This window comes from Marmota flaviventris, chromosome 11, assembly GCF_047511675.1.
Source record: "Marmota flaviventris isolate mMarFla1 chromosome 11, mMarFla1.hap1, whole genome shotgun sequence".
In the NCBI taxonomy this organism is placed as follows: Eukaryota; Metazoa; Chordata; class Mammalia; order Rodentia; family Sciuridae; genus Marmota; species Marmota flaviventris.
The window spans coordinates 111,238,625-111,263,245 of NC_092508.1; the positions used below are offsets into that span (position 1 = coordinate 111,238,625).

Here is a 24,621-nt window from a genome sequence, read left to right on the forward strand (position 1 = left end):
CTCCTCCCCTTCCCATCAGGACCGCTTTCTAGCCTCTGAGTGTTGTTATTCTGAATCATTAAAAAAACAAACCAACAACAACAACAAAAAATCAAGTAGCCAGCAAATGAAAACCTTTTATTCTCATTGAAAGTTAAAATCAGAGGGCTTAGACACCACCTATTCTTCTGCTTAATTTTATGTGTCTGCAAAATGAAGATTTTGAGATATGATATGACTGATTCAAAGCTTCCCTTAGTCCTGGAATCCACTCAAGCCCAAATATTGCAGCCCAGTCATTCCAGTTTATGGCTGTTCTTCCTCATCTAGCAAGTGCTTCATCATAACATGGTATATGGCAACACATTGCAGGGGTGAGTGGGTGCATATGGAAGAGGAGGGGCTGAGGGGACCAGACATTTTATAACAATCCACTCTTGGGAGAACTAATCTGTACCTTTAGAACTCTTGAGACAAATGTTTATCCCTTTATGAGGGCAGTGCTTCCAAGACTCGGGCATCTCCCAACACCAACATGTTGGCAGTTAAGTCTCAACATGAGTTTTCACAGGGACAAACTACCATGTCTGCAATAGATTCTGGGGATGGGGCTCTGGATGGACTCAGGCGCCATTATTCTGGCCACCACAGCTATCCTGTTCCTTTTTATTTAATTACTTATCATGATATGTTCCCCAAAGACTTAAAACATATAATGCAGGAAGATAGCTAAAAATAAGTAAAATAAATGAGAAATCGAGAAAATGAGAGAAGGAAAGTAAGAGCTAGGAGTGAAGTTTATACAGACACAAACTAGGAACCAGGGTCCAGCTTACTACCTGGAAGTGGACTGTCATTTTGGCTCTCAGCTTTTCCCAGCTCCTTTGTAGACACCAGTATTATCTCTTTGGCTTTATTTTGATGATGGAGTAGAATCCAGCTAGTTGTTCAGATGCTCTGATGAATGTTTTTGATACTAACATGAAGGAGAACTTTCTTCTGTAGGTCCCCCTGTATACACGAAGTGTAATGAATGAAACCTTTGACATGTTTGTGGTGAACTCAACCACTGTTTCACCTGGCCACCAATGTTACTTACTGCTTTCCATATTGGATCAAAAGCGCATTTCTTTGAAGACTTCTTCCATGATGTGGTGCAAAGGCAGACCAAATCCAGGGATTTGAAATATCTAGAGCAGCATTTCCCCTGGGGGATTCTTACCAGGGGATTTTTGAGGGTGTCCTGAGTTTTCATTCTGAATGGCACTGATGTTTCTTTTTTTATTTTTGAAGGTCATTAAATAAAATACATATTTACATAGATGATTCCATATCTCCCTGTAACCTGGAAGTGTTTGAAAGCCTGCAAGGTTTTCAGGCTCTTAGTGGCATTTGGAAGACAATTCTGCACTAGCAACCCATGAGATTTTTTGCCATTATGTGTTTCATTATAATAAAAAAAATCATATCCTTATGCACAATTGGTTAAAGATAGGATGCATTAGGGAAAAAAGGTCAAAGTGTAATTATTGAGGATTATACTGAGAATTCTTACATACCCCCCCCCCCCCCAGATTATCACCCATCTAGCCAAAAGTTACATTCATCTGACCAAAATTCTTTTGGCATATATTTCACTATTTCAAAAAAATCAGTTTTTAGAAAGAGGAAATAGTATGACTGTTATAGACATTTTGATTTTAATTTATTAGAATTAAAGATTCACACACCTGCATCTTGTTATTGTAAGAAATGCTTTCAAATAACTGCCAGAAACCACCTGTCTTAGCCTGATATTTAGAAACAAAACAGGAAAAAAAAATTAAAATAAACATATGGTGATTTGGAGGTGCCAATTAATTGTACCCTCCCTTCTTTCTGAGTTCTGAACTAGAGGAAAAAGAAATAGCCAGATGAAGATTAAAATACAATACCATATGTGTGACATCCTGGGTTTTATCCTCAGCACCTGAACAAATAAATAAAAATCAATTACAATACCAGCCTTATTAGGATAAGGCAGAGTTGGAAGACATGGCTTGGGTGCAGGACTTGCTGAACTACTTTAGATGGGTCTCACATACCCACCTGGTAATGTCCTGTAGCCAGGAGTGGGTAAGGACACACTGTGAATTGACCCACAGGAGCAGGAAGAGAGATGGTATTCAGTCTCCCAGAGCTGAGTTGTTCACAGCTTTCTGGGGGAGAGAGGTTAACACTCCAAAGCAGATGTAGGCCTGGTCCTTCTCTCTGGTTTCTTCCTAGGAAATGGAGCAAATGTTTTTCATGAAAAGGAAGTAGAGAGTCCTTCCTGTATAAACCATTTGATTTGTTTTGAAATCCAGATACAAGAAATTCCAAACATTGGGAAGTTTCTTGTCTAGGTTTGATGTCAGGGCCAGTAATTAGATTGCTGTCTGGTTTTGAATATGCATTTGGTCCCTACACCAAGTGCATACTACCAATTATATAAGTTTGAAATGGATTTTATGGACAGATTTATACTTTTTTCTTATATAATTAAAATAAGTGCTATGTGTTATATATTAAATGGGCAAAAGGTAATTTGTCATTAATCACTTGGAACATTAGCAGAGGTGGTATCAACATTGCATAAAATTTAATACCTTCTTTCAAAAATGAATTAAGATTTTACTTTAGCACTCATCATATGTGAACTAAATTTAAAAAATGATTAAAAAATTCCTAAGGGATGAGGATTGTGGCTGTGTGTGCAGGTGGAGGAGAATATTACTGTGAAAGGGGCTCCTAGGTCACAAAAGGCTGGGTAAAGCTGGTCTTGAACAGTGGGTGGATTGTGAGTACCTTAAGTCATTTTTCAGATAGTTTCTTTCAGCAAAACTTTGAAAGGCTATCAATGGCCATGAACTTACTATTGTGTGCCTTGGAAAATGTCTGAATTGAAGCCATTTCCAGGAGATTAACTATTGTTTGATGTCCTCTTATGCAAAATTAGAGCACCTGATGAGGATGCTTGCTTGCCTCCCTTGAAGGCTGTTCCTCTTTGAAGTTAACTGGGGAAGTATTTGTGGTTGTTAGGCAGGTGTTCTAAAATGAGTACTTTAGCAATTAGGAAACAACAAGAACTCAGTAAACCTCCTGTGATGTCTAACTTGGACTTGTGCAAAATATTTGTACAGTAGCTGTGTAAAGTGCTTTGCTGTTGGTAGTTATTTGCTGTGTCAGTTATACTTGGGAAGACATGTATCCAAATTGTATATTTAATTGGGGGGGTGGTACTAGGGATCAAACCAAGGGGTGCTTTACACCTGAGCTACATCCCCAGAACTTTGCTTTTATTTTTTTATTTTTTATTTTTTTATTTTGAGACAAAGTCTTGCTAAGTTGAGGAGGCTAGCCTTAAATTTGTGATCCTCCTGCCTCAGCCTCCTAAGTGGCTGGGTTTACAGGCATGCATCCCTACACCCTGTTGTATCATTGATTTTAGCCTAATGAGTCAAAACCCTTAATGTTAGTCAGCAATTAGAAAGCAGGACTAGTTTTCCTGTGGGCACTTCCAGTTCATGATGTTAAAACCATGTTTTCTTTGTGTATGCTTGTCATCTCAGCTGGATGTCAGCAGGATATACATCTAACATATTCAATGGTTATCCCAAATTATTAAGTGCTCTGCTCTGTACCTTATAAAAAGGAAAATTGTGCAGTACTCTTTGTCGTCTCCCATCAGAAGTTAGTATCTGATTGTCTTCATTCCTACTCTCCTGAATGATATAAAGAATAATGCTTCTCAAAATTTTAAGGGCAAATAATCCTGTTGGTCTGAGTTTGGGCCTGAGAATCTGAATTTCTAACAAGCAAATTACAGACCAGAGCTTGAATAGCACGATCATAGTGGTTCAGGTTACTAGAAGCATTGGAAGAAGCTGAGGCTGTTAGGTTAGGCTCAAATGATTTCTAATGTTTGGAACAGTTGCTCAGGAGAGGGTAATGAAAGCTATGAGTCCAGCATTATTCTTTGCAAGTTCTTCCACATTGTGGGATGATCCAACAGGGCTCTACATTGGACCAGCTTTGTGAAAAGCTGGCTACGTGATGGAGTATTAGCCTGAGAAGACTGGTTTCTGATGCATTTTTTCCTCCTTAAGTCAGGATTCTCACTATATTGCCCAGGCTGGCCTCCAACTCCCACTCCTGGGCTCAAGTAATGCTCCCACCTCAGCCTCCCAAGTAGTTGGGACTACAGGCATGCAGCTTGTGATTCTCTACAGAGAATACCAGCCTGTCTTACAGATGGACTATCATGTGAGCCACTGGACTACTTTTGGAGCAAAGAGGTCATTTGTAGAAATACTGGAATGGTTCACATTTTGGGTCTCACTACATAGGACCTATAGGACTGATAAAGGGAATATCTTTAGATTGTTCTCATACCTGGCTATATATTGAAGATACCTAGGCAGCTTAAACATGAAAATACCTCTGCTCAGGCCACTGCTCAAATGAAGTAAATCAATATCTCCGTGTGTAAGAGCTGGGCACCTTACATTTTACAAAGCAGCCAGGTGCAGTGGCATACAACTATAATCACAGTGACTCGGGAGGCTGACACAGGGAGATCACAAGTTCAAAGCCAGCCTCCACAATTTAGTGAGGCCCGAAACAACACGGCAAGACCCTGTCTCAAAATAAAAAAATAAAAAGGGGTGGGAATGTGGTTTAGTGCTGGTTTAATCCCTGGTACAGGAAAAAAAAAAAAAAAGAAAATGAGCAACAGGTAAACTTACCAACCAGTATTTAACTACTAAGTTCTTCCCTAAGAAAATTCAGACCTGAAGGATTTATGACATAGGGTCTGCCAAAGCATGGGAGTTGTGTGCTCCACACAGATTGACTGTATCCTTGAGAAGTTCATTCTAGGCTTTAAAACCTTTTTTTTTTTCCTCCTGTAGTGGGAATTGACTCTACCATTGGGCTATATCCACAGACCCCCATTTTTTTTTTTTTTGAGACAAAATCTTGCTAAATGTCAAGGCAGGCCTTGAATTTGCTATACTCCTGTCTCAGCCTCCCAAGTCACTAGGATTATAGTCATGTATTACCATGCCAGGCCTAACATTTAAAATCTTGAGCCTCTGAGCAGTCACTTCAAAGTTACCCATGTGTGTGCATGTGTATGTATCTCCTTGAGCATCAGCTATTTTGTTCATTTTTTTGACCCAATGGTCTTTTTCTTTTTCTTTTTATTATTAGTTGTTCAAAACATTACATAGTTCTTGACATATCAATGACCAATGGTCTTGATCAGATCAAGTGTTTGGAGGGCTGTCCCATTTCTGCAGACTGCTCAGCTAGGACATGCTGGGAGTGGGTCAGCACCTAGCCTGCATCCCTCCCCAGGTGAGAGAGAAGGGGTTCAGTATGGGTGGTTAACCCTTTGAGCTCAGGGTTTGTTGAATAATGTTTGTTCTTTTGAGAGCATCATCTTATGTTTTTAAAAACTATTTTGGTGATTTTGTGCCTTTCTTTATATGGGGGCCCTTGGGGACTGCTGTCATTAGTGGCTTTTCTAGATATAGGGAATAACCAGAAGTTGACTCTCACCAAAAGGATAATTCTTATGGTTTTAAAATTCCTTTGTGGCCTTACTGTCCTTTGGCTAAGAGGGGAAGCAAATCTTTCAAGAGTTTTCATTCAGTGTTGAGACCTACCTTAAAATTCATGCAATGTGATGATCTTCTCACACAGTGTTTTGATTTCTTCTTCGAGTGTCGTCATCAGTGTCTCCTAATGCCAGTTCCTGGTTTCCTGGGCTGGAAGCCATATGACAATACTGATTTTTTTTTTTTTTTAATTGTCGGATGAAGCACCGTCCACATTTGATCTTCTCACTGCCTGCTTTCCTGTGCGTGTTCATTTATGGACTCGGGTCTCTCTGGAGTGGAGCCCCAGTGCCATACACTAATTAGTAACCAGCAACACAGCCTTGGAGTGAACTGTTCAGTTGGTGTCAACACAGTGGTGACACTGGAGGACATAGAGGAAAAGGAGGCTTGTGTATTGGTCAACTTGGGACTACACTGTGGGTCAGTCTTCTTTTCTCTCCACAGTTTTAGCGTAGGCCTCAGAGCCAGCTGGTGAGGGCTCCTGAGTTCACCTTGGTGGTCTTGCTCTACAGGGTATCAGAAGGGCCGACTTCTGAGCGGCTTCCTAGGGTCCATAGGCCTCACGGATGGTTTAAGGCAGCATGTCTCAGCTGGGGTGGTGTTATTCCTCAGAGAACGTTGGGCAGAGGGGAGACATTTTTTCCTACTTTTAAAAAATTGGTGCATTATGGTTGTACATAATGGTAGGGTTTGTTATTAGGGAATCACACCGATTGTCACAGCTCCCAGTTGTGAAGGGTTTTGGAGTATCCTAACTGCATCTAGTGGAGAAAGGCCAGGGTTGCTGCCAAGTATCAGTTATGCCAAAATGGGGGATTTTTGGATTATGGGGATTTGATGTTTCAGGAAGCCGTGCTGTTTGTCTTGGTTTAGTAGATGTTTTCAGAATTCTTGGGGTTACTGTGGTTTCATTTTGTGTTCATGGGAAATTCTGCCAGTTGGGAATAATCTATGAGCCTGGTGAATGAAATTCGTAGAAGAACATGGGATGCTCTTATCTGATCCAGCAGGGGACAACTTCCTGCTCACTCTTGTCCTCTTTCTTCTTTGTCCACCAGCTAGTTATGTGCATACCTAAGGGCCTAAATGAATAAAATCATCAGATGTTGACTTCTGATTCTTTTCCCTTCCCCACCATGCCCTCTAGTGGAGACAGCCCATGTGAATGGGGGAACATAGTAGGGGTGAAGTGGGGAGCATTGAGGCAAGAAGGAGTGCACACGCTGGGTACAGAATCATCAACCCCGTTACTGTGTTGGAAATATATTTTGCTATGGATGCTACAAATGGAGCCCTGAAGTCCACTTAGTGGACAGTGTAGCTACAAGAAAAGCAACTGCTTTAGATGGGTGGGGCTGAAGGTTTTCCTTTTCCTGCCCACATTTGAAAGTAGCAGTGGCATAATATAGAAAACCCTGGCACAGGATGGGCATGCTTCGATCACTTCAGATGTAAAGAGGAATGGGCTGTGTGAAATCCCACCATGACAAGAACCTCTCCAAGAATTCCCAGGTATGTTGTTTGAGTTCGTGTTTTTCAGTTAGTTACTCAATAGAAGACCAGTGTAGCCAGTCCTCAAGGGAGCAGGCTGCTTGCACTTGGAATGTTTAGAAAGAAAGGGACCAAGGTCATGAACTTGCAAATGAGCCGTCTTTGTTCATACCCATTCATAGGCAGCTTGGCTGTTTGCTCCTGAGCTTGTTTGCTCCCTGGAAATGAAGGAGAGCACAGTTTATCATAGCTCTCAAGGGATGGCTGCAGGCTGGGCTCTGGGATTGGGTTCATGTTTATGTCACTGGCCCTGTATATCTGTGCCATTCAGGAGAATAGACAACCACAGATCATCTTCCTGTGGATTTGGACTTATTTGTGGGGAAAAAGCTCCTTCCTCCTTCACTTTCCTTTTAACAAAAACAGGAGACATTGAGAGCAAGAATCCACCTCACTCTCCGTCCCATCTTTCTTCTTTATACCAATAATTCTGCAAGTATCTACTTTTATTTCAATAGTTTCTCAATTCTCCCAACCCCCTGAAGTTGGTGGAACTTACAGCTTCTTTATACCACTAGACTGTGGGTTCTGGTTTTTGTTTCCTATCAATAATTCTCTTCCTTTCTGATTTTCCGTAAGTGACTTTGTAGATTCAACCTGTGTTGGCAGAGACCACCATACAGGTGACAGGATGTGGGTGCTGTTTTTTTCTAGTTGCCGACTCCAACTAGAAAACATGGCACTTGTAGACCTCGGGGTCTTCCTCTGTAAGTTGAGGGTTTGTACTTGGTTACTACAAAATTGATTATGGTTCCTGAGTCTCTATAAACCTATGTTATACATTTTAATTGATCATATTTCTTTCTACGTTGACCGAGTTAGCATACAGTAGATTTCTGTGCCCATGTTTGGGTTCAGAGGCGTGGAAGCCCAGGTTCAATTGATTTTGAATAGAAATGGCTATTATTTTTAGAAATAGTTTGTCAAGTACTCTAAGGTATCTCTTTTTTAAATATTTTTTATTTGTTTTAATTAGTTATATATAACAGTAGAATGCATTTATGCACTTTGATATATCATACATAGATGGGATATAATTTTATTTTTCTGAGTGTATATATTACAGAATCATATTGGTCATGCAGTCACATAAACACATACAGTAATAATGTTTATTTCATCCCCACATACCCTCCCCTTCCACCTCCCATCACTTCCCTCTACCTAATTTAAGGTAATGCTATTCTTCCCTAGTGCCCCCCTGCCCCCCACCTTATTGTGAATTAGTATCCACATATTAGAGAAAACATTCAGCCTTTGGTTTTGTGGGATTGGCTTATTTTGCTTAGCATGATATTCTCCAACTCCAACCATTTACTGGCAAATGCCATAATTTCACTCTACTTTAAAGCTGAATAATATTCCATTGAGTATATATACCACATTTTCTTTATCCATTCATCTATTGAGGGGCACCTAGGTTGGTTCCATAGTCTAGTTATTGTGAGTTGAGCTGCTATAAACATTGATGTGGCTGCATCACTACAGTATGCTGATTTTAAGTCCTTTGGGTAAAGTATCTCTTAATGTAAGTTGATATAGATACTAGAAAAGTAGACATCATTTTGATATTGTATCATTAACATCTAAAGATGACTTGTCACTTCTTTTGGAATGGGAATCAGGCAAGAAGTTTCTGAAACTTACAGTGTATGACTGATCCTCACCTAGAATTTGATTAAGGCAGAATTCTTTGTCATACCATTTTATATGCATAGATATGTGGGCTTAAATTTTAAGAAGGAAACAAGAAGGGGTAGGGTTGTAGCTCAGTACTAGAGCACTTGCCTAGCATGAGTGAGGTCCTAGATTCAATCCCAACACCACAAAAAATATTTTTTAAAAGAAAAAAGGTGGGTGGACAAGGTCACTTCCAAGCATTAATTTTCTAACCAATGACATAGAACTTCAAAGTTCAAATTCCATGTACAGAGGTAATGAGGGAAGTTTTGTTCTGAGTCTCTTCAATATTAATTGATACATATATTAATTATGTCCAGTGTCTTAAGATTTGACATATAAAACTAATTTTTAAACAAAAATTTTGAAAATAACATTTTAATTGAGGAAGCTAAAAATTAAATTTAAATTGGTGTGTGTGGAATCTGTGGAACATCTCTGGGAACCCTTGTAGTCTTTGGAACATAGTTTTGAGAATCGTTAACTCACTCGGTCATAGTCATCCTGCTCTCAAAGTACTGTTTTTCCAGAATTTTCCTCATTTTATGCACACAGAAATTGAGATAAGGAGACCAGCATGGTGCCAATCAGTAAAACAAGCTGTAAGTTAACGATTTCCAAGCTTTTGCTGTGGGGCAACTTCAACTTCCCCTTTCTCCTGTCCTTTTCGTGATTGTCTTAGAATAAGAATGAAGCGAGAAGCCTCTGTGGAAAGTTTCCCTGCTGATCTTGGACAAGTTCCTCCTCCCCATCTTGGACATCCTTTTGTTCTCATAGGCTCACTGCCTTGCCCCTTCTAGAACTGTTCCTCTGGAGTTTCGGTCTCATTTTCTTCTTTTGATATGTATCCCTATCAGGCTCCCTTTAGTTTAACCTTACCTATTCAAGGACACTATAATTTTCTCTGCCATGAGACAAAACCTTAGGGTAAAAGTCTGTTCAGAAGATTGTCTTGGAAGTCATTGCTCATCTGTATACCTTCCTCTCATTCCCTCTCCCTAGCTTTTATCTAGCCAACACTTAATGAACATCACTGTGTACAAGGCATTGCCATGGCTGGCATTTCTTATTTCGGGGACCTCATAGAGCCATCGGGGAGATGAAGCAAGATTTTGCTATAAAACAGTGGGTAAGAAACTCTTTGGGAGGAGCAGGAATTGCCATGGATATTCCAATGAGGATGAGCTCTCACAGTCTAGGGAGGCTGGGGAAACTTCATACAGAAGGCACGACTAAATTGTGAGATGGAAATATGAATGGGATTTCCCAAGGTAAAATGGGTGAGCATAACTGATTTAGAGTTTCTTGAATGTTATAGCACAGAGTCAGGATAAAGTTAGGCCCCAGAACTGCCATCTGAAGACAGATAAAGTAGTGCAGGTGGTTTGTGGTGAGGACAGAAGAGGTATGTAATGACTTAGAGCCGTGTGGTCCAAGGTAAATATGGCATTGTCTTTAAGGGCTGTTGGACAAGACTAAATCTCTGTGGTTCGGGCTAGCATCACTTCTGAAGGAATGGGCGTCTCCACCTTCATCCACCCTCTTAAGAAGCAGGTCTTGGAGGAAGACATGGGGCTGCCATGGACTTCGGATAGTCACCTGAAGTACTTGCTTCATTTGTCTTATTCTCAGTCCATTAGAATTGAACTCTTCTTCACAGTGTACTCTCCAGCCTGACAAGGTGGGCCAGCAGCCATCAGAGGAAGGCCTGTGAGATTGATCTGGAGGTTATAAGAGCAGCCAGGTCTAGTGAACTGGAGGCAGATTGCTCCATGTAATTTCTGTTTGTTGCCAGGCCTGTGGTCAGCCCTCAGGGATGGCACAGTCTGGTCTTGGCTAAGCTGTAAGGAATGAGGGAAGAGGCTGCAGTAGGCCCATGGAGCTCTTCTTCATACCCTTAACTTCATAGTGGAAGTTGTTTTTTTCCTAACGACTTTATTGAGATATGATTCACATGTCATATCATGCTGCCATTGAACATGAAGAACTCAATGGCATTTATTTATTTAGATACTGGGGAATTGAACCCACACGTGCTTTACCATTGAGCCACATCCCCAACCCTTTTCTTTTAAAATTTTGAGTCAGTGTCTCACTAAGATGTTTAGTGCCTCACTTAGTTGCTAAGGCTGGCCTCAAACTTGTGATACTCCTGCTTCAGCATCCTGAGTTGCTGGGATTACAGGCATGTGCCCTTACACCCAGCTCAGTGGCTTTTAATATATCTATAGAATTCTCTTCTATAAACAGTCAGTTTCAGAGCATTGTTGTTACCATGAAAAGAAACTCTGTATACCTAAGATGTCACTTCCCAATTCCTCTATTCTCTACCCTCTTCCCAGCCCTTAGCAAGCACTAGTGTACCTTTTGTCTCTATGGATTTGTCTATTTCAGACATTTTATGTAAATGGAATCATATGTGATTTTCAATAACTGAGATGTTTTTTCACTTAGCATAATGTTCTCAAGGATCAGCCATATTTCATATAATCAGTTCTTCATTTCTTTTGAGGCCAAATAATATTCCAGTTTAGCCTAAAGCTAGTTTTGTTTATCCATTTCTCTGTTGATGGAGATTTGGGTTGTTTCTCTATTATGAATAATACTGCTATGATAATTGGTCAGTTTTTGTGTGGACCTAAGTTTTCATTTCTCTTGGGAGAATTCCTGGGAGCATATTGTTTGGATTACATGGTAGCTCCCTGTTTAAGTATTTGAGGAACCACAACATTTTTCCACAACAGTTTCCAACACTGGCTGTACCATTTTACATGTATGAGACTATTCCATTTTTCCACATCCTCACCAACACTTGTTCTTGCCTAAATTGATTTATCTTGACCATCCAAATGGATGTAAAGCCATGTCTTATTATAATTTTGATTTCCCTTAATGGTTAATGATACCAAACATCTTCGTATGTTCCTTTTTCTTTTTCCAATTAGGAGAACTGACATATTTCCTTTCCAAAGATCTTTGAACACATTTGAAAAGGCAGAAGCCAGATTTTACTGTGTTGAGAAATGAGTGGGAAAGAAGAAATAAATGATACTCTTTTAGGAAATGGAATGGAGGGGATATGTAAAGGGGAAGAAATGGCATAAACTTCTGTCTTGAGGATTGATGAAATCATGGCTCTGGACTGTCATCCATCTGGTTGGCAACAGGGTCCTCTAAGATTTACTATATAGTTCTTTATTCTGTCCCTTGGATTCACTTAGCTATAGGACCCAACTGCTAAGTTTTGAGGCAGGCACATTCTCAGCTTGAAAGACTACTTTTTGATTGCTGTTAGTCCAAGGCCTCTCCATTAATTGTGTTCATTACTAATGATCATCATTAGTCCTTTTTTGGCACCAAGGCTCTCTGCAAAGATGGCTGTACTGGATCCTCATTATCTTCCTGTTACTGTGGGAGATAGGGGTGTCTCCTGAATAATGCTTTTGAAAAGTCTTAAATTCTGTCTCCTTAACAGGAACCGTAGAGATGAATTCTAATGTGCATGCTGATGGTTTCTGTAATTTCACACTCTGCATTCCACTAGAGGAAAGATCATCCCTGGCGATTCTATAATCACTTAATACCTGGGCCCTCAAGTACTCTGAACTCTTTATAGCTAGGGATTTTCACAGCTAATTTGCATCTGTCTAAGCTAGAATAATTTCATGCAGGCTAGGTTTCTTGGCCGTCTTCTTCTTACCCCTTGAATGCATCATCTTGGTAGATCTGACCCTCCCAAGGCAAAGGTTTAGTAGCCTTCCACCTTCTAACAGAGCACTTGTCTACTTCCTCTTCTTGGTCTTTCCATGGCTTAAATTGTACAGACTTGAGCAGTCTCTTCAGTGGGTTCACTGAGGAAGTAGAGTGGGGCTTTCTGTCTGAAAGTTGACCCGTAATTCCTGTCAACAGTTGGGTCTGTGTGCTGAAATAATCAACGAAAATAACCCACAAACTGTCCTCCTTGGTAGAGCACCTCATTACTTGTCCTGGGGGACTAGTGAGTATAGGTTATCAAAAAGGAAGCAGAGTTACTTCCTGAGGAAGTCAGAGCAGTGCCCAGTTAGTGGAGTGCTTTAACTGCTCTAGCTTCCTTAGGGCAGAAGTTCTAACTGGCTCCCTGTTCAGTCAAAAGGGCCTGAGGGAAACAGGTACTCCATGTGTGTATATTGGTAGAACACATGGCAGAAAGAAAGGGAAGATGCTGTTCAGCTGGTCATGGTTGAGTAGGGCAGAATACCGTGCCATGGTGCCCCATGACAAGTTTGTTTAGTCAACAGATATTTTATTGTGCTTTGCCTTTCTCTGAGAAGGTATGCACAGATGGTCCCTGAATTGGAATAGTTTGACTTAGGATTTGTGGAACATTTTATTATCATGTAGGATTTGCATTAGATGCTTTCGCCCAATTGGATGCTAATGTAATTGTTCCAAGTATAATTAAGATAGGCCAGATCAAACTGAGTTCACTAGGTTAGGTGTGTTAAATACATTTTCAACTTAATAATTTCAATGTAGGGTGTGTTTGTTAGGATGTAACCCCAGCCTAAGTGGGGAAGCATCTGTGTGTTGTAGGGCTGGTGGGTGGGCGGGGGGAGAGGCGCTCTCCCAAACAATGTCATGGTATCTCACTGTGTTAGCTTTGCATCACTGTGAAAAAATATCTGAGATGATCAACTTGTAAGGAGGAAAGACTGTTTCAGCTCACAGTTTAGGAGGTTTGAGTCCGTGATTGGTTGGTCCTTTACTTTTTTCTCCTATAGAAAAACATTGTGGCAAGCATGTGGCCAAGGAGGGCTCTTGGATATTGGCTGGGGTCCCAATATCCCCTTCAAGGCCACACTCCCAATGATCCACTTCCTTTCACTAGATCTCTCTTACTAAAGGTCCTACCATTTCTCAAAAGCACCACAGACTGGGGACCAAACCTTCAACATATGAACCTTTGGGGTGCATTGAAGTTCCAATCTATAGTACCCACTCAGAAACTGGTAAACAATCCAAAGTAGCCAGACAAGTGTTTTAGATTTCAGACCAAGAAGGGAACACTGTAGGCTAGAGCAGTGGGGAACGTGGGCTGAGACAGGTGGGGCTTGGAGAGCAGGCTGGATTTGGATTGGCAGCGTGACACAGTGAAACAAGATGGCCAGGTGGAAGGAGCAGCTTGAGGGAAGAGGGGGAGCTGCCTGAAGGATGCATCGGGTTCATGGTGATGAGCAGAACAGCAGGTGTGTAAGGGTACAGGAACTTATGTTTTAAAGTAGCTCAAGATGGGATTTGAGCCTAATCACACTAATCACATTGGCCTGGTGATGGCGTAGCACAGTGATGTAAGGCATGCACCTGGAATCTGACTGTGGATTAGGGCTTCTGAAATTGAGCATGCATCAGGATCGCCCTGTGGGTTTGTTGATGCAAGGCTCTAGGCCTCCAGAGTTGCTGATTCAGTAGGTCTGGGGTAGGGCTGGAGAATATGCATTTCTCACTGGTGATGTAGTGATTGGTGAGTTCAGGGATCACACTTTGAGATCCGCTAGCCTAGAATTCAGAGGTTGACATACCTTTTCTGTTAAGGGCCAGAAAGCAAATATTTTAGATTTTGTGCTACATAGGGTCTCCATATATATTCTTCTTTGTTACTTTCCATATTCCTGTAAGCATGTACATACCATCCTGAGCCTTACTCAGATAAGCTATTTGGGGGAATGGGGAAGGGAGGGGCAGCTGGATGCAAGTTTACTGATCCCAGGGCTTCCTTAGGTTATCTCTCCTCTGCCACCTAGCTGATTAATTATTGCTAAGCAATCTCCGGTAACTTTATTTTCTCATCTAATTTGTTTCTCATAAATGGGAGATGGTAATATTAAGACTTACTAGAACTTTTATGAGCATCCAACAAGCTAAGGTACAAAGCAGCATTTAACACAATATCTGGGATACAGCTAGAACTTATTTATTATTTAATGTTATTAGTAGAAGTACCTGTTGACAGGTGAGGGGAAGGCCTTAAGAGACAGACCAACAGAGATCCACTGAATTGCACACTCTGTAATCTAATTGCTCCAAGATCCTGCTTTCATTTCCTCTTAGGCTGCTTGCAAAGAAGATCCCTTTGACCCAAAACATTTGCACTCTGCAATACATCCTGGGTTAGTCCCTTGTAGGAGATCATTGCTTAGCCTCTCCCCGAGTGGCACTTTTGTCAACTGGCTGGTTCCTGAACCTAGGTCTCTAGCAGAAAAGGCAGATAAATTGGAATACTGGTAACCCCTTTGCAGTCTATGGTCAGGTCCCCCTTGCTGAGAAGCCCTGATTAAGAACTTTGGCTCATCATGTGCTGGTATCACATGGGATCGACCACCTTAGTTTATGAAACTCTGTCCTTTAACTTTTCACTTTGCTACACTACACGATGGGAGTGAAAGTGAGAACCACAGCAAAGCAGACAGCCTGGTACTTTGTGTTTCCTGTGTTTCACAGTGTACCAGTGAACAAATGAAAATCAGTTTTCGTTTAAGATAGCTAGAACTAAGGTGGGGGTGGAGCTCAGTGTTGGAGCACAGGCCTTGCATGCTGGGTTTCTGGGTTCGATCGCAAGCACTGCAAAAAAAAAAAAAAAGCTGGCACAGGAAGATCAGTGACTGCACCGCTGGCTCTCTCTGTGCTAGGAGAATTATCTCATCTTTAAACACTGATAATGAAAGCCAGGCATGGTTAAATAAGATGGGGTTCTCTCTCACTTCCTTGTTGCCCACCCTTGAGAGGACATCCACTTTCTTGCTGACCTCTTCAGCTGCATGCACTAATCCTTGTCCAAAGCACATAATAATGACTTTGTGAGCTCAAGTTACAGACACACAAAGTACCCCATGGTATGACTCTATCCTTTGCTTAGGTTTCTGCTGACATGCAGTAAAATATCCTTCTATCTCTTCCCCACCTTGCAAAACAAGCTTCCTGTTTTGACCTTGGTCCAGACAGGAGCAGCCCCACTCCACCTGTTAACTCACTCAGACACACTTCCCCGGCCGTGTTTGTACAGCTTCTTGTTGTCTCACCAGATTTCCCCTCTCAGCTTACACATGCCAAATCATAAATTAAGGTGCCGAACCAGCAAATAAAGAAAAAAAAAGGAAGTTGACATTTGATGTTGAGCTATCCGAGTGAAATCATGACTTATGGCTTGTTTTGCTATGCTTTACCACGGCCACTTTGCTAACTGTCGTCCTCCTTCACAGCAGAATGGAAGCAAGGAAAGGAAATCGGCTGACCCAGGAGCCCGAGTGAGACCCGCAGACTTGCAGACACAACCTACACCATGAACTTGAGTCCACCTTCTATGTGTTGAGAGCCAAGGGCAGGTGAAGTTGCCAGAGAGCAATGGCTCTTTTTACTCCCTGGAAGTTGTCCTCTCAGAAGCTGGGCTTTTTCCTGGTGACTTTTGGCTTCATTTGGGGTATGATGCTTCTGCATTTTACCATCCAACAGCGAACTCAGCCTGAAAGCAGCTCTGTGCTGCGGGAGCAAATCCTGGACCTCAGCAAAAGGTACATCAAGGCACTGGCAGAAGAAAACAGGAATGTGGTAGATGGGCCATACGCTGGTGTCATGACAGCTTATGGTAAGTGCTGTGCTGGGGGTGGCGGGAGTTTGGCCGGGAGCCAGTGAAAGAATCCTGGAGGCTCCTAGACTTGAACTTGCCATTGATTATTTATTATTGTCGCTTCTTGGGCAATGAATCACATACACGGGGACAATTTTAGACAGGTAAAGCAATGCCTTTTGGGAGATGGCAAGCTCCTGTGCACACACATACCTTCCCCCCGAATGATGGTCAGTACAGGCAGCACTCTGGGTCATGTTTACAGCTAGATCCTCCTCCATCAACACATTTCTGGACTGCATGATCTCAAATGGGAGTGTTTTCATGGAACGCTGAAAAACACTTATTATCTGTCCCTACACAAAACTTAATTAGGGATGGTGGGGATGAGGTGAGGTGGGGTGAGGAGGGTGGGGAGGAGTGTTTTTTTTGAATGTCACCAAGCTTAGAGCCAAATGTGTGTGTGTGTGTGTGTGTGTGTGTGTGTGTGTGTGTGTGTCCGGGCAGTGTGCAGGACATGGGAGCTTATGTGAGGGCTAATAGCTAATAGCTTTTCTTTTTGCCCTTTTCAGATTTGACTGCTCTTGATTCTTGCTCTTGTGTCACTTTGAGAGAAATCTTTTTGTACCTGTTGCTTATTTTTAGGCACTTCAGATACTTTTTGAGATAATATAGAGTAAAACATATACACACACACACACACACACACAAATATAGGATATCTTTTCTTTCAGTAACATTTATGCTGAATTGTAGACAAAAAAAAATAGAGAAAGTAAGAGATCACACATCAGTGGAGCTCTTCAGGCCATATCCACAATTAACATTTCAGTATATGTCTATGCGCACACACACATTTATACATGTGTTTTCTGAATTTAAAAAAAATGAGGCTCCACTTTGAGAGCCCACACTGAAAAATTGGGTAGTTTCTCAGAGTAGTATAAGTCACACTAGAGGAAAAACAAAAAGAACAGACAGGCACCATTGGTGTTGCCAATGTGGATGATGTAACAGGTGGTGATGCTGTTTCCATTTTTTTTGGTTTATATGGTCCTTGTTCCACCTTTGGGAGGAAAGGAGAGTAACTGTAGCAATTTCCTCCTCCTGTTTATCTCAGTCTGTCAAACCTTTTACATGGACAGGAAGAAGCCATGTTAGTGGTACACTTAACAGACTTTCAATTTCACTGGTTGTCTTGACTTTTGTTTGTTTGTTTCTTGGGTGCTGCTAAACATCTCAGAGGGAAGGCTTCCTCTACACTGTAAAGCACAATGATCTGGTCTTAGCTTTTCAGCCCTACAGAGAGATTATTCTTTCTAAAAAGTTACCAAAAAGAGCAAAGTAGTTTGTTAGAATTTCAACCACCTTGCATGCTCTCAATCATAGGAATTTGTATCTCACAGAAGCTAAAGGAATTATTTATTCCAACCTGGTCCTTTTATAGACGAATCTTCGTGAAGTTATTCATCTTGTTCTCAAAAACAGAAGAGAGTCAGATAGGCCTCATCAGCAAGTCTAACTCACATTGCTAGTGTTCTTTCATCAGATGAACCTGATATATCAAAGTGGTCTTTGCAGCTGAGTTTCTGGAATTTAATTGGACTGAAGTGTGTTTGTGCTAGAGGTATTTGGGATCCCTGTGTGGTGAGATCCTGCTAATATAAGGCTTTCTCATCTGTTGTTATTGGGCCCTAGGGCTAGATGTGTCTTTATTGTGGGAGGTTGTTCATGCAAGATAAGATTTTAGCAATAGATGCCAGTAGCACCTCCCTGGTTTTAACAATAAAACATGGCTTCAGTGTGAGGGAATAATGACTCCCCTCTCTGCTACTTTGGAGAATCACTGCTCCAAGAGTAGAAACAGCAAGCAGAATCTGACACCATCTTCTTACAGATGTTCTCAAGCAGATAACTCTGTGTGTGTGTGTGTGTGTGTGTTTTGCTGGGGATTGAACCCAGGGCCTTGTGCATGTAAGGCAAGCACTCTACCAACTGTGCTATATCCCTAGCCCAGATAACTATTTTTTGTTATTTCAGTTTGGCCACCAAGTTTGACCTATGGGCCAAATTCAGACTGTTGCTTATTTGTGCAAATAGAGTTTTATTGGAACATAGCCACTAGCATTTGTTTATAACAAATTCAATATAAGATAAACACAGTAATACCAATATTTATTTCGCAAAACATCTTATATATTCTGAATCCATCGTTCAGCAATCACCATAAGTCATTCTTAACATTCATCTGGTCGTGTTACTCATAGACCCAATGGTTTCCCAGGACTCTGGTGGTCTAAGGCAGAGTCAGCAACCTATGGCCTGTGGCCCAACTCCTCCTTGCTACCAGTTTTTATAAATAAAGTTTATTAGAATACAGCCATGCCCATTTGTTTATGTATTAGTTGCCACTGAGACTGCACAACCTAAAATATTGATTGTTGGATCCTTTATCAAAACGACTTGTCAGTCCCAACCTAGATAGTCTTTGGGTGAGTCTTCTTATCTTGTAGGGTGTGTGTGTGTGTGTGTATGTGTGTTTTCTAAGTGTTTCTCATCCCTGTGCGTGGTTGGATCCCCTTCATTAGGAGCACATCCAAAGCAGTGTTCCTCTGCCCTCTGGAAACACTGTTTCTGAGTAACAGGTCAAGAGTCACAGCAGTTATTATGGTGAGTTGGGGAGCTAGACAGTGTGGCTTTGCCACATCCTGTCTGCATAGTCTGAGCCCTATAGGCACAAACTACTTCTAAAGTGATGTACCAGTACCTCTCTCACCAGGGACTGTGTTGCTTGTACAAGGTGCTGCATGTCAGCAGCCTGGCATGTGCCTGCTAGTGCTATTAGTTTGAGTAGTACTCAAACAGTAACACAGATGGCCTCCAACTTAAAATTGTTCCACTTTCTGACGATGCAAAAGCATACACGTAAACTATTCTTTTACTTTCAGTGCAGTATTGAATAAACTGCATGAAATATTCAACACATTATTGTAAAATAGGATTTGTGTTTGATGATTTTGCCTAGGGAGGCTAGGCTAAGCTGTGATGTTTGATAGGTTAGGTGTATTAAATGCATTTTCAACTAATGTTGTTCTCAACTTATGGATTTATTAGGATATAACCACATTGCAGGGGGAGGAACATCTGTAGAAGTGTCAAAGTGTAGCTCCTAACCTACTCTCCACCAATTCTGGTTCTGCTAATTTGAAAAGAAACTTCTGGACTTCTGTTGGGACTTAGGAATTCAAAAGTGCCATCTGGAAGTTCTCCTGGCAGACTGTGTGGCACGGTCAAGAGCATTCATTCCTGGGGTGCAGAGGGCATTTCTCTGTCAGTCCAGAAAGAAGTGTGTTGGCTTTTGTCTCCCAACCACATATGAAGCCAGAGCTTTGCAGTACAGCCTCATCTGCATCTCTTTGTCCAGCATAGCTGGGGCCATGCCTATCAGGACATCATGGGAATTGTGGCACAAATGGTGCCACTTGCCCCAGTCAATGCCGTTTTTGTTTCTGAGGTGAATTGATCTCTGTTTCTAATGACCTGACCCAAATTCTGATCCCCAGTGATCCCCTCTTATCTAAAATGGCAGACCTGGTCCACTTTGGTTCTCTTGGGAACAGTAATGGAAACCTGAGGCCAGGTGGGTGTGAGATTCCCCCTTGTGGTTCAACTACACGTTGTTAACTCTGCTATGTCTCACCTGCTTGCTTCTCTGGACACTGGGGCACTGTCCTGGGAAGGTCAGCAGCTTAGGCTAACATTCCATAGCCATTCAGCTTCTCTCTGCCACTCCTTCCACATCACACTTGCCTGGCTCCTTCTTGCCCTCCAGATTTTGTAGCCTGCCCTTTCTTGCCTTCTGCCTTTCTCCTCATTTCCTGAGCTGCTTAGGCCTAGACTTTCCCTTCTCTTGGCTCTTATCCTTTGAGCCTGGCACTGGGGTAATGTCTTTGTTGGCTGGTGTATGCCAAGTGCTGTCTAGGTTCTACTCCTACAGTGGGAAAAAGATGGACGATGTCCCTGCTCTCATGGATGTGGTGTTCTCTTTGGAGAGAAAAATAATAAGAGAATGTCAGATAGCAGTAAATTCCTAGGGGAAAGTAACAAAGAAGGAATGTAATTTTAAAAAGTATCCAAGGGGCTTGGAAGGTCAGAGAAGGCCCCTCTTGAAAGGTGTCTTTTAACCTGAATGACAAAAGGAACAGCCAGGTGGGTTTGGAAGAGAGAGGTTGAGGCAGAGCATCTGGGACAGCTGTACCAGACCCTGAAGCTGTCGCGTGCATTCAAGCGAGAAATGGAAGTTGCAGCATCTGGCCAAAGTGAGTAAGGAGCAACATGGGAGGTGGTGAGGTCTGAGAAGTGGGCAGTGCGCAAAGGGCCCTGCAGGCTGTGGGTCTCGGTGTGATGGGTGAGAGGGTGGGAGAGGCAGTGGAGATGGAAGTTCTCATGGGTGGATCAGGCCTTGGCCTCACCCTCTGACTCTGACCACTGCTGTTTTAGTCAGCTTTTTCATCACTATGACCAAAAGACCAGACCAAAATGATTAGAAGAGGAAAAGTTTCTTTGGTGCTCAGGGTTTCAGAGGTCTCAGTTCCTAGATGGCTCATTCCGTTGCTCTGGGCCCAAGGTGGAGCAGCACATCAAGGCAGAGGAAAAGCAGCTCAGAATGTGGCAACAAGGAAGCAGAGAGAGCTCTGCTCTCCAGAGACAAAATATAAACCCCAAAGGATCACCTTGGTGACCTGGGGCCACACCCTACCAGCCTTCAGTTACCACCCAGTTAATCCCTATTGCGGATGAATGCACTGGTTAGGTTAAGGCTCTCATAACCCAATCACTCCACCTCTAAATTTTCTTGCGTTGTCTCACATGAGTTTTTGGGGGACACTTCTTATCTAAATCATAACATCAGCCATGTCCGTGGGAGGAAGAAAGGTAACAAGGAAGGAATTTCTCCCTTTTTTGTAAGGAGGCATATGGTGGTAGGAGAGACGGGAACCAGGAAAGGGCTTTGGTCACAGGGAACAGTGGAGAGGTAACTGCTTTGGGCTTGCAGTGGCCCTCAGTGGCCTGAGAGTTTATGTCTAAGATGCTGGTCCCATTTAGGGCTGCCAGAGGGTAGCCGCTGCCCTGAGTTGCAGACCTAGATGATGTTCTAAGACTGACAAGAAATTTAACCAGTGTTTCCACCTCTCCTATGAAAAAAGGAGGGGAGGAAAGAGTTTTCATGAAAGATGCAAGCCTGGAAAGGGTTTTGTTTTGTTTTCATTTACTTGTTTTTTTTTTTTGTTGTTTTGTTTTTGGTCTCTGTTGTCTCTGTTGCTACAAATAGGATCAAGGCACCATTCTGGGAACTCTGGGACTTTTGTTGGGTATTATGGAAAACCACCATTGCCAAGGCAGAAATTCCCTCCCTGGAGGGAAAATGGCACTGTTCTGGGAGTGAAACTGGTTGGGAAGAAAATGAGCCAAGCTGGTTGGTGCTGTCTGAGGAGGCCTCCTTGTTGTGGTTGGTGTGATTACAGAAAAGGCTTTCTGCTTTAGAAAGCTTGTGACCTAAAAACGAGTGCCTTGGGGCTGAGGCTTTTCCAGTCATGCTGTGATGGAGATCAGCTCACTCCACTTTCCCATCCAAGCCAGGCCAAGTTCACAAGCACGCCCAGCCCAGCCCAGCCCAGCCCAGCCCAGCCCAGCCCAGCCCAGCCTGAGGTCTAAGGAAACCTCTGAAGTGTTTAAGACAGGAGTCAGGTTAGAAGATGGGGTCCACCCTTTCATTCCCATCCCCAAAACCTTTTCTTTCATGCCACGCCACCACTTCAAGTCTGGGTTGGGGGTGGGGAGTGTGTGCACATGTGTGGCATTTGCATCTCAGGCTCAGAGAGTCCTCCCTTTACCTCATGACCGAAGCTCTCTTCCCTACTGACTCAGGGTTCCCTTTTTTGATCAGAACCAGCTGATATCTAGGGAAGCTCTGGCCCTTTTCACATCAGCCTGGTACCACAAGGCCATCTGGGTGTGGCTAAGCATTTTCCCCATGTCCCAGTCTGTGCATTTTCTTCCCTCCATCTTTCTTTTTCTTCTGTTCTCTGTTATAGAGAAGGCTGCCTGACTTCTTTCATAGGAGGCCTGTCCCACTGTTGTGTCTCTGCCTGACCCTCAAGCCATGAGCTGCATATAGCATTTGTGCCATCATCTCTCTTCCCTGGGGAGGACCCAAGCCCTCAAGGAGCAGGGCCTTTGGTCTGTGTTATCCTCTACTGTGCCCCAGGCTTTGCTCATCATGCCTGGCACATAGTAGGGACCATGATGAATAGGGTCACCACCCCCACCCTCAGGACCCTATCTGTGTGGTATGGGTACAGCTGGGACTGATTTGAGAATTAACAGGAATGTTTTTAGTGAAGCAGGAAATGGAAGAAATTCCCTGCGGACTCCACATCCAGGAGGCTCCAAGTAGTTATTATGTGTGATCCTGACATGGGAACCAGTATTTATTCTGGAAGGTGGTTAGAAGCTGTTTCCATGTGTGGTGGAGCAGGAGGAGCTCACTCCACACTAGATGTATGACCGTGAGCAAGGCCCTGATCTTTTTAAAGGCTTCTTCCCCTTCTGTGAAGTGGTGGATGTAATATCACTTCCCTCACAGGACTTTAGGGATCACAGCTGACCATGTCAATGAAAGCACTTACATCAGTAAAAGGTGAGTGAGTTGTTGCCACCCCCAGCCTGGAGGTACCTGCATCTATTAACATCCATCCAAAGCTGCCAGCGTGCATGGTTTAAACACAGGGCTTCAGGGATCTTTGTATGTAGCTGTCGTTAGCATTGGCAGGGATGGGCTGGACTAGAATGAGAGGAAATCATACTCTGCTGCAGGGGAAAGGAGGCTTGCCACCCACATCCCAAATAATATGTGAATGTCATTGGCATGTTCAAAAGAGAAGGTTTTCCTTTGATAAGCTGGGTGTGGTCAAGCTCACCTTTGAATCTTAGAGGGCAGTGTTGGTGGTACTGTGTCTGATAAGAGGTGTGAGAAAGAGCAGAATGTAAGGGACAACATGGTTAGGCAGTCATGTTGGGGCCCTTGGGTGACAATGGCCTTGACTTCACAGCATTTGTGAGCCCTAATCTCTTACAAAACAAGCACCAAAATGTATTGGTCTTATTCCATGCAGCTGGTGAGGTATTAGGAAAAGGCAGAGAACAGCCCAGGAACTCTGTTCTGGTTATTTACAGATTCCGTAAGCACTGACAGGCTTATGTTTGCTCTTTGTCTGAGACTCTGCAGTTTAGAAAGTTCCCTGGAACACTATATGACACCCGTGTGGCACCTAAGAAATAGCATTCGCATCTAGAGCGATGGTCAAGGAATTTGAGCATCTGGGCTGCACTTTGACTTTGGTGTGATAGCTCTATAACTTCCAAGTGCAGGCTCCAACTTGTGCCCACAGCGGGGTAACTGGCAAATTTGAATGAGAGTAGTCAGTGAGTTTATTGAGCTGTTTCTGGGGGTGTGGTCTTACCTGCCATTAGGGCACTTGTGGCCAGCTTCCTTGAGTTCTCAAGAGTAGAATGCACTAGGCCATCTGCATGTTTAAAATAGCATTTCCTAACCAATGTCATTTTGAAAGTAGAGTTTTTATATAAATTGAGAGCATATGAGGAAGCATAAAAAAGAATATAAAAACAAATACTCCTTAGCCCCAAACCCAGATCTTAACTTCTAATAAAATTTTGAATTCTCTCCAACGCCTACCCCCTTTTTAATGCAGATAGTATCTATGTGTGCATATGCATGTATGTGTATATATATGGGTACTTTTTTAAAAAATCATATTTTATATACACCTTTGAATGCTTATCTTTGTTATATATCCTCATCCAGCTAGGTAATTTGATGAATGTTCATTTTTCCTGTTTTGTCCATCTACTCAATAAATATTTATTGAGCTCCTGATCTTTATGGTTATTGTCCATAAACAGAAATGACAAGACAGACGTCTGCCTTCCCTGAGTTTACAATCTAGTGGTTTATTCTACCTTATGAATGGGTGACATAATATAATTTGATCTTTTTTGTTGTGTGCCTGAGTAGTTTTCAGTTCTTATTTGTAGTAAATAACACTGTTTTCTTTTGTAAATGGCACTGCTTTGAATGTCCTTGTA

General features: G+C 42.4%; 1 protein-coding gene across 7 annotated transcripts in view; it reads left to right on the plus strand.

Annotated features, from left to right (window-relative positions):
• Nucleotides 1-24,621, plus strand: part of Mgat5 (alpha-1,6-mannosylglycoprotein 6-beta-N-acetylglucosaminyltransferase) — a 325,975-nt gene that overhangs the window by 110,255 nt on the left and 191,099 nt on the right. For 4 of the 7 annotated variants that reach the window (XM_071619287.1, XM_027954040.2, XM_071619290.1 and 1 more), the window contains exon 3: nt 16,091-16,473. In XM_071619287.1, coding sequence (XP_071475388.1) covers nt 16,233-16,473 — 241 coding nt within the window. In that variant the 5' untranslated portion in view covers nt 16,091-16,232. Of the gene's footprint in view, nt 1-7,061; nt 7,137-16,090; nt 16,474-24,621 lie in introns of those variants that run through there. The other 3 variants (XM_071619288.1, XM_071619289.1, XM_027954042.2) reach the window with 2 other exon arrangements.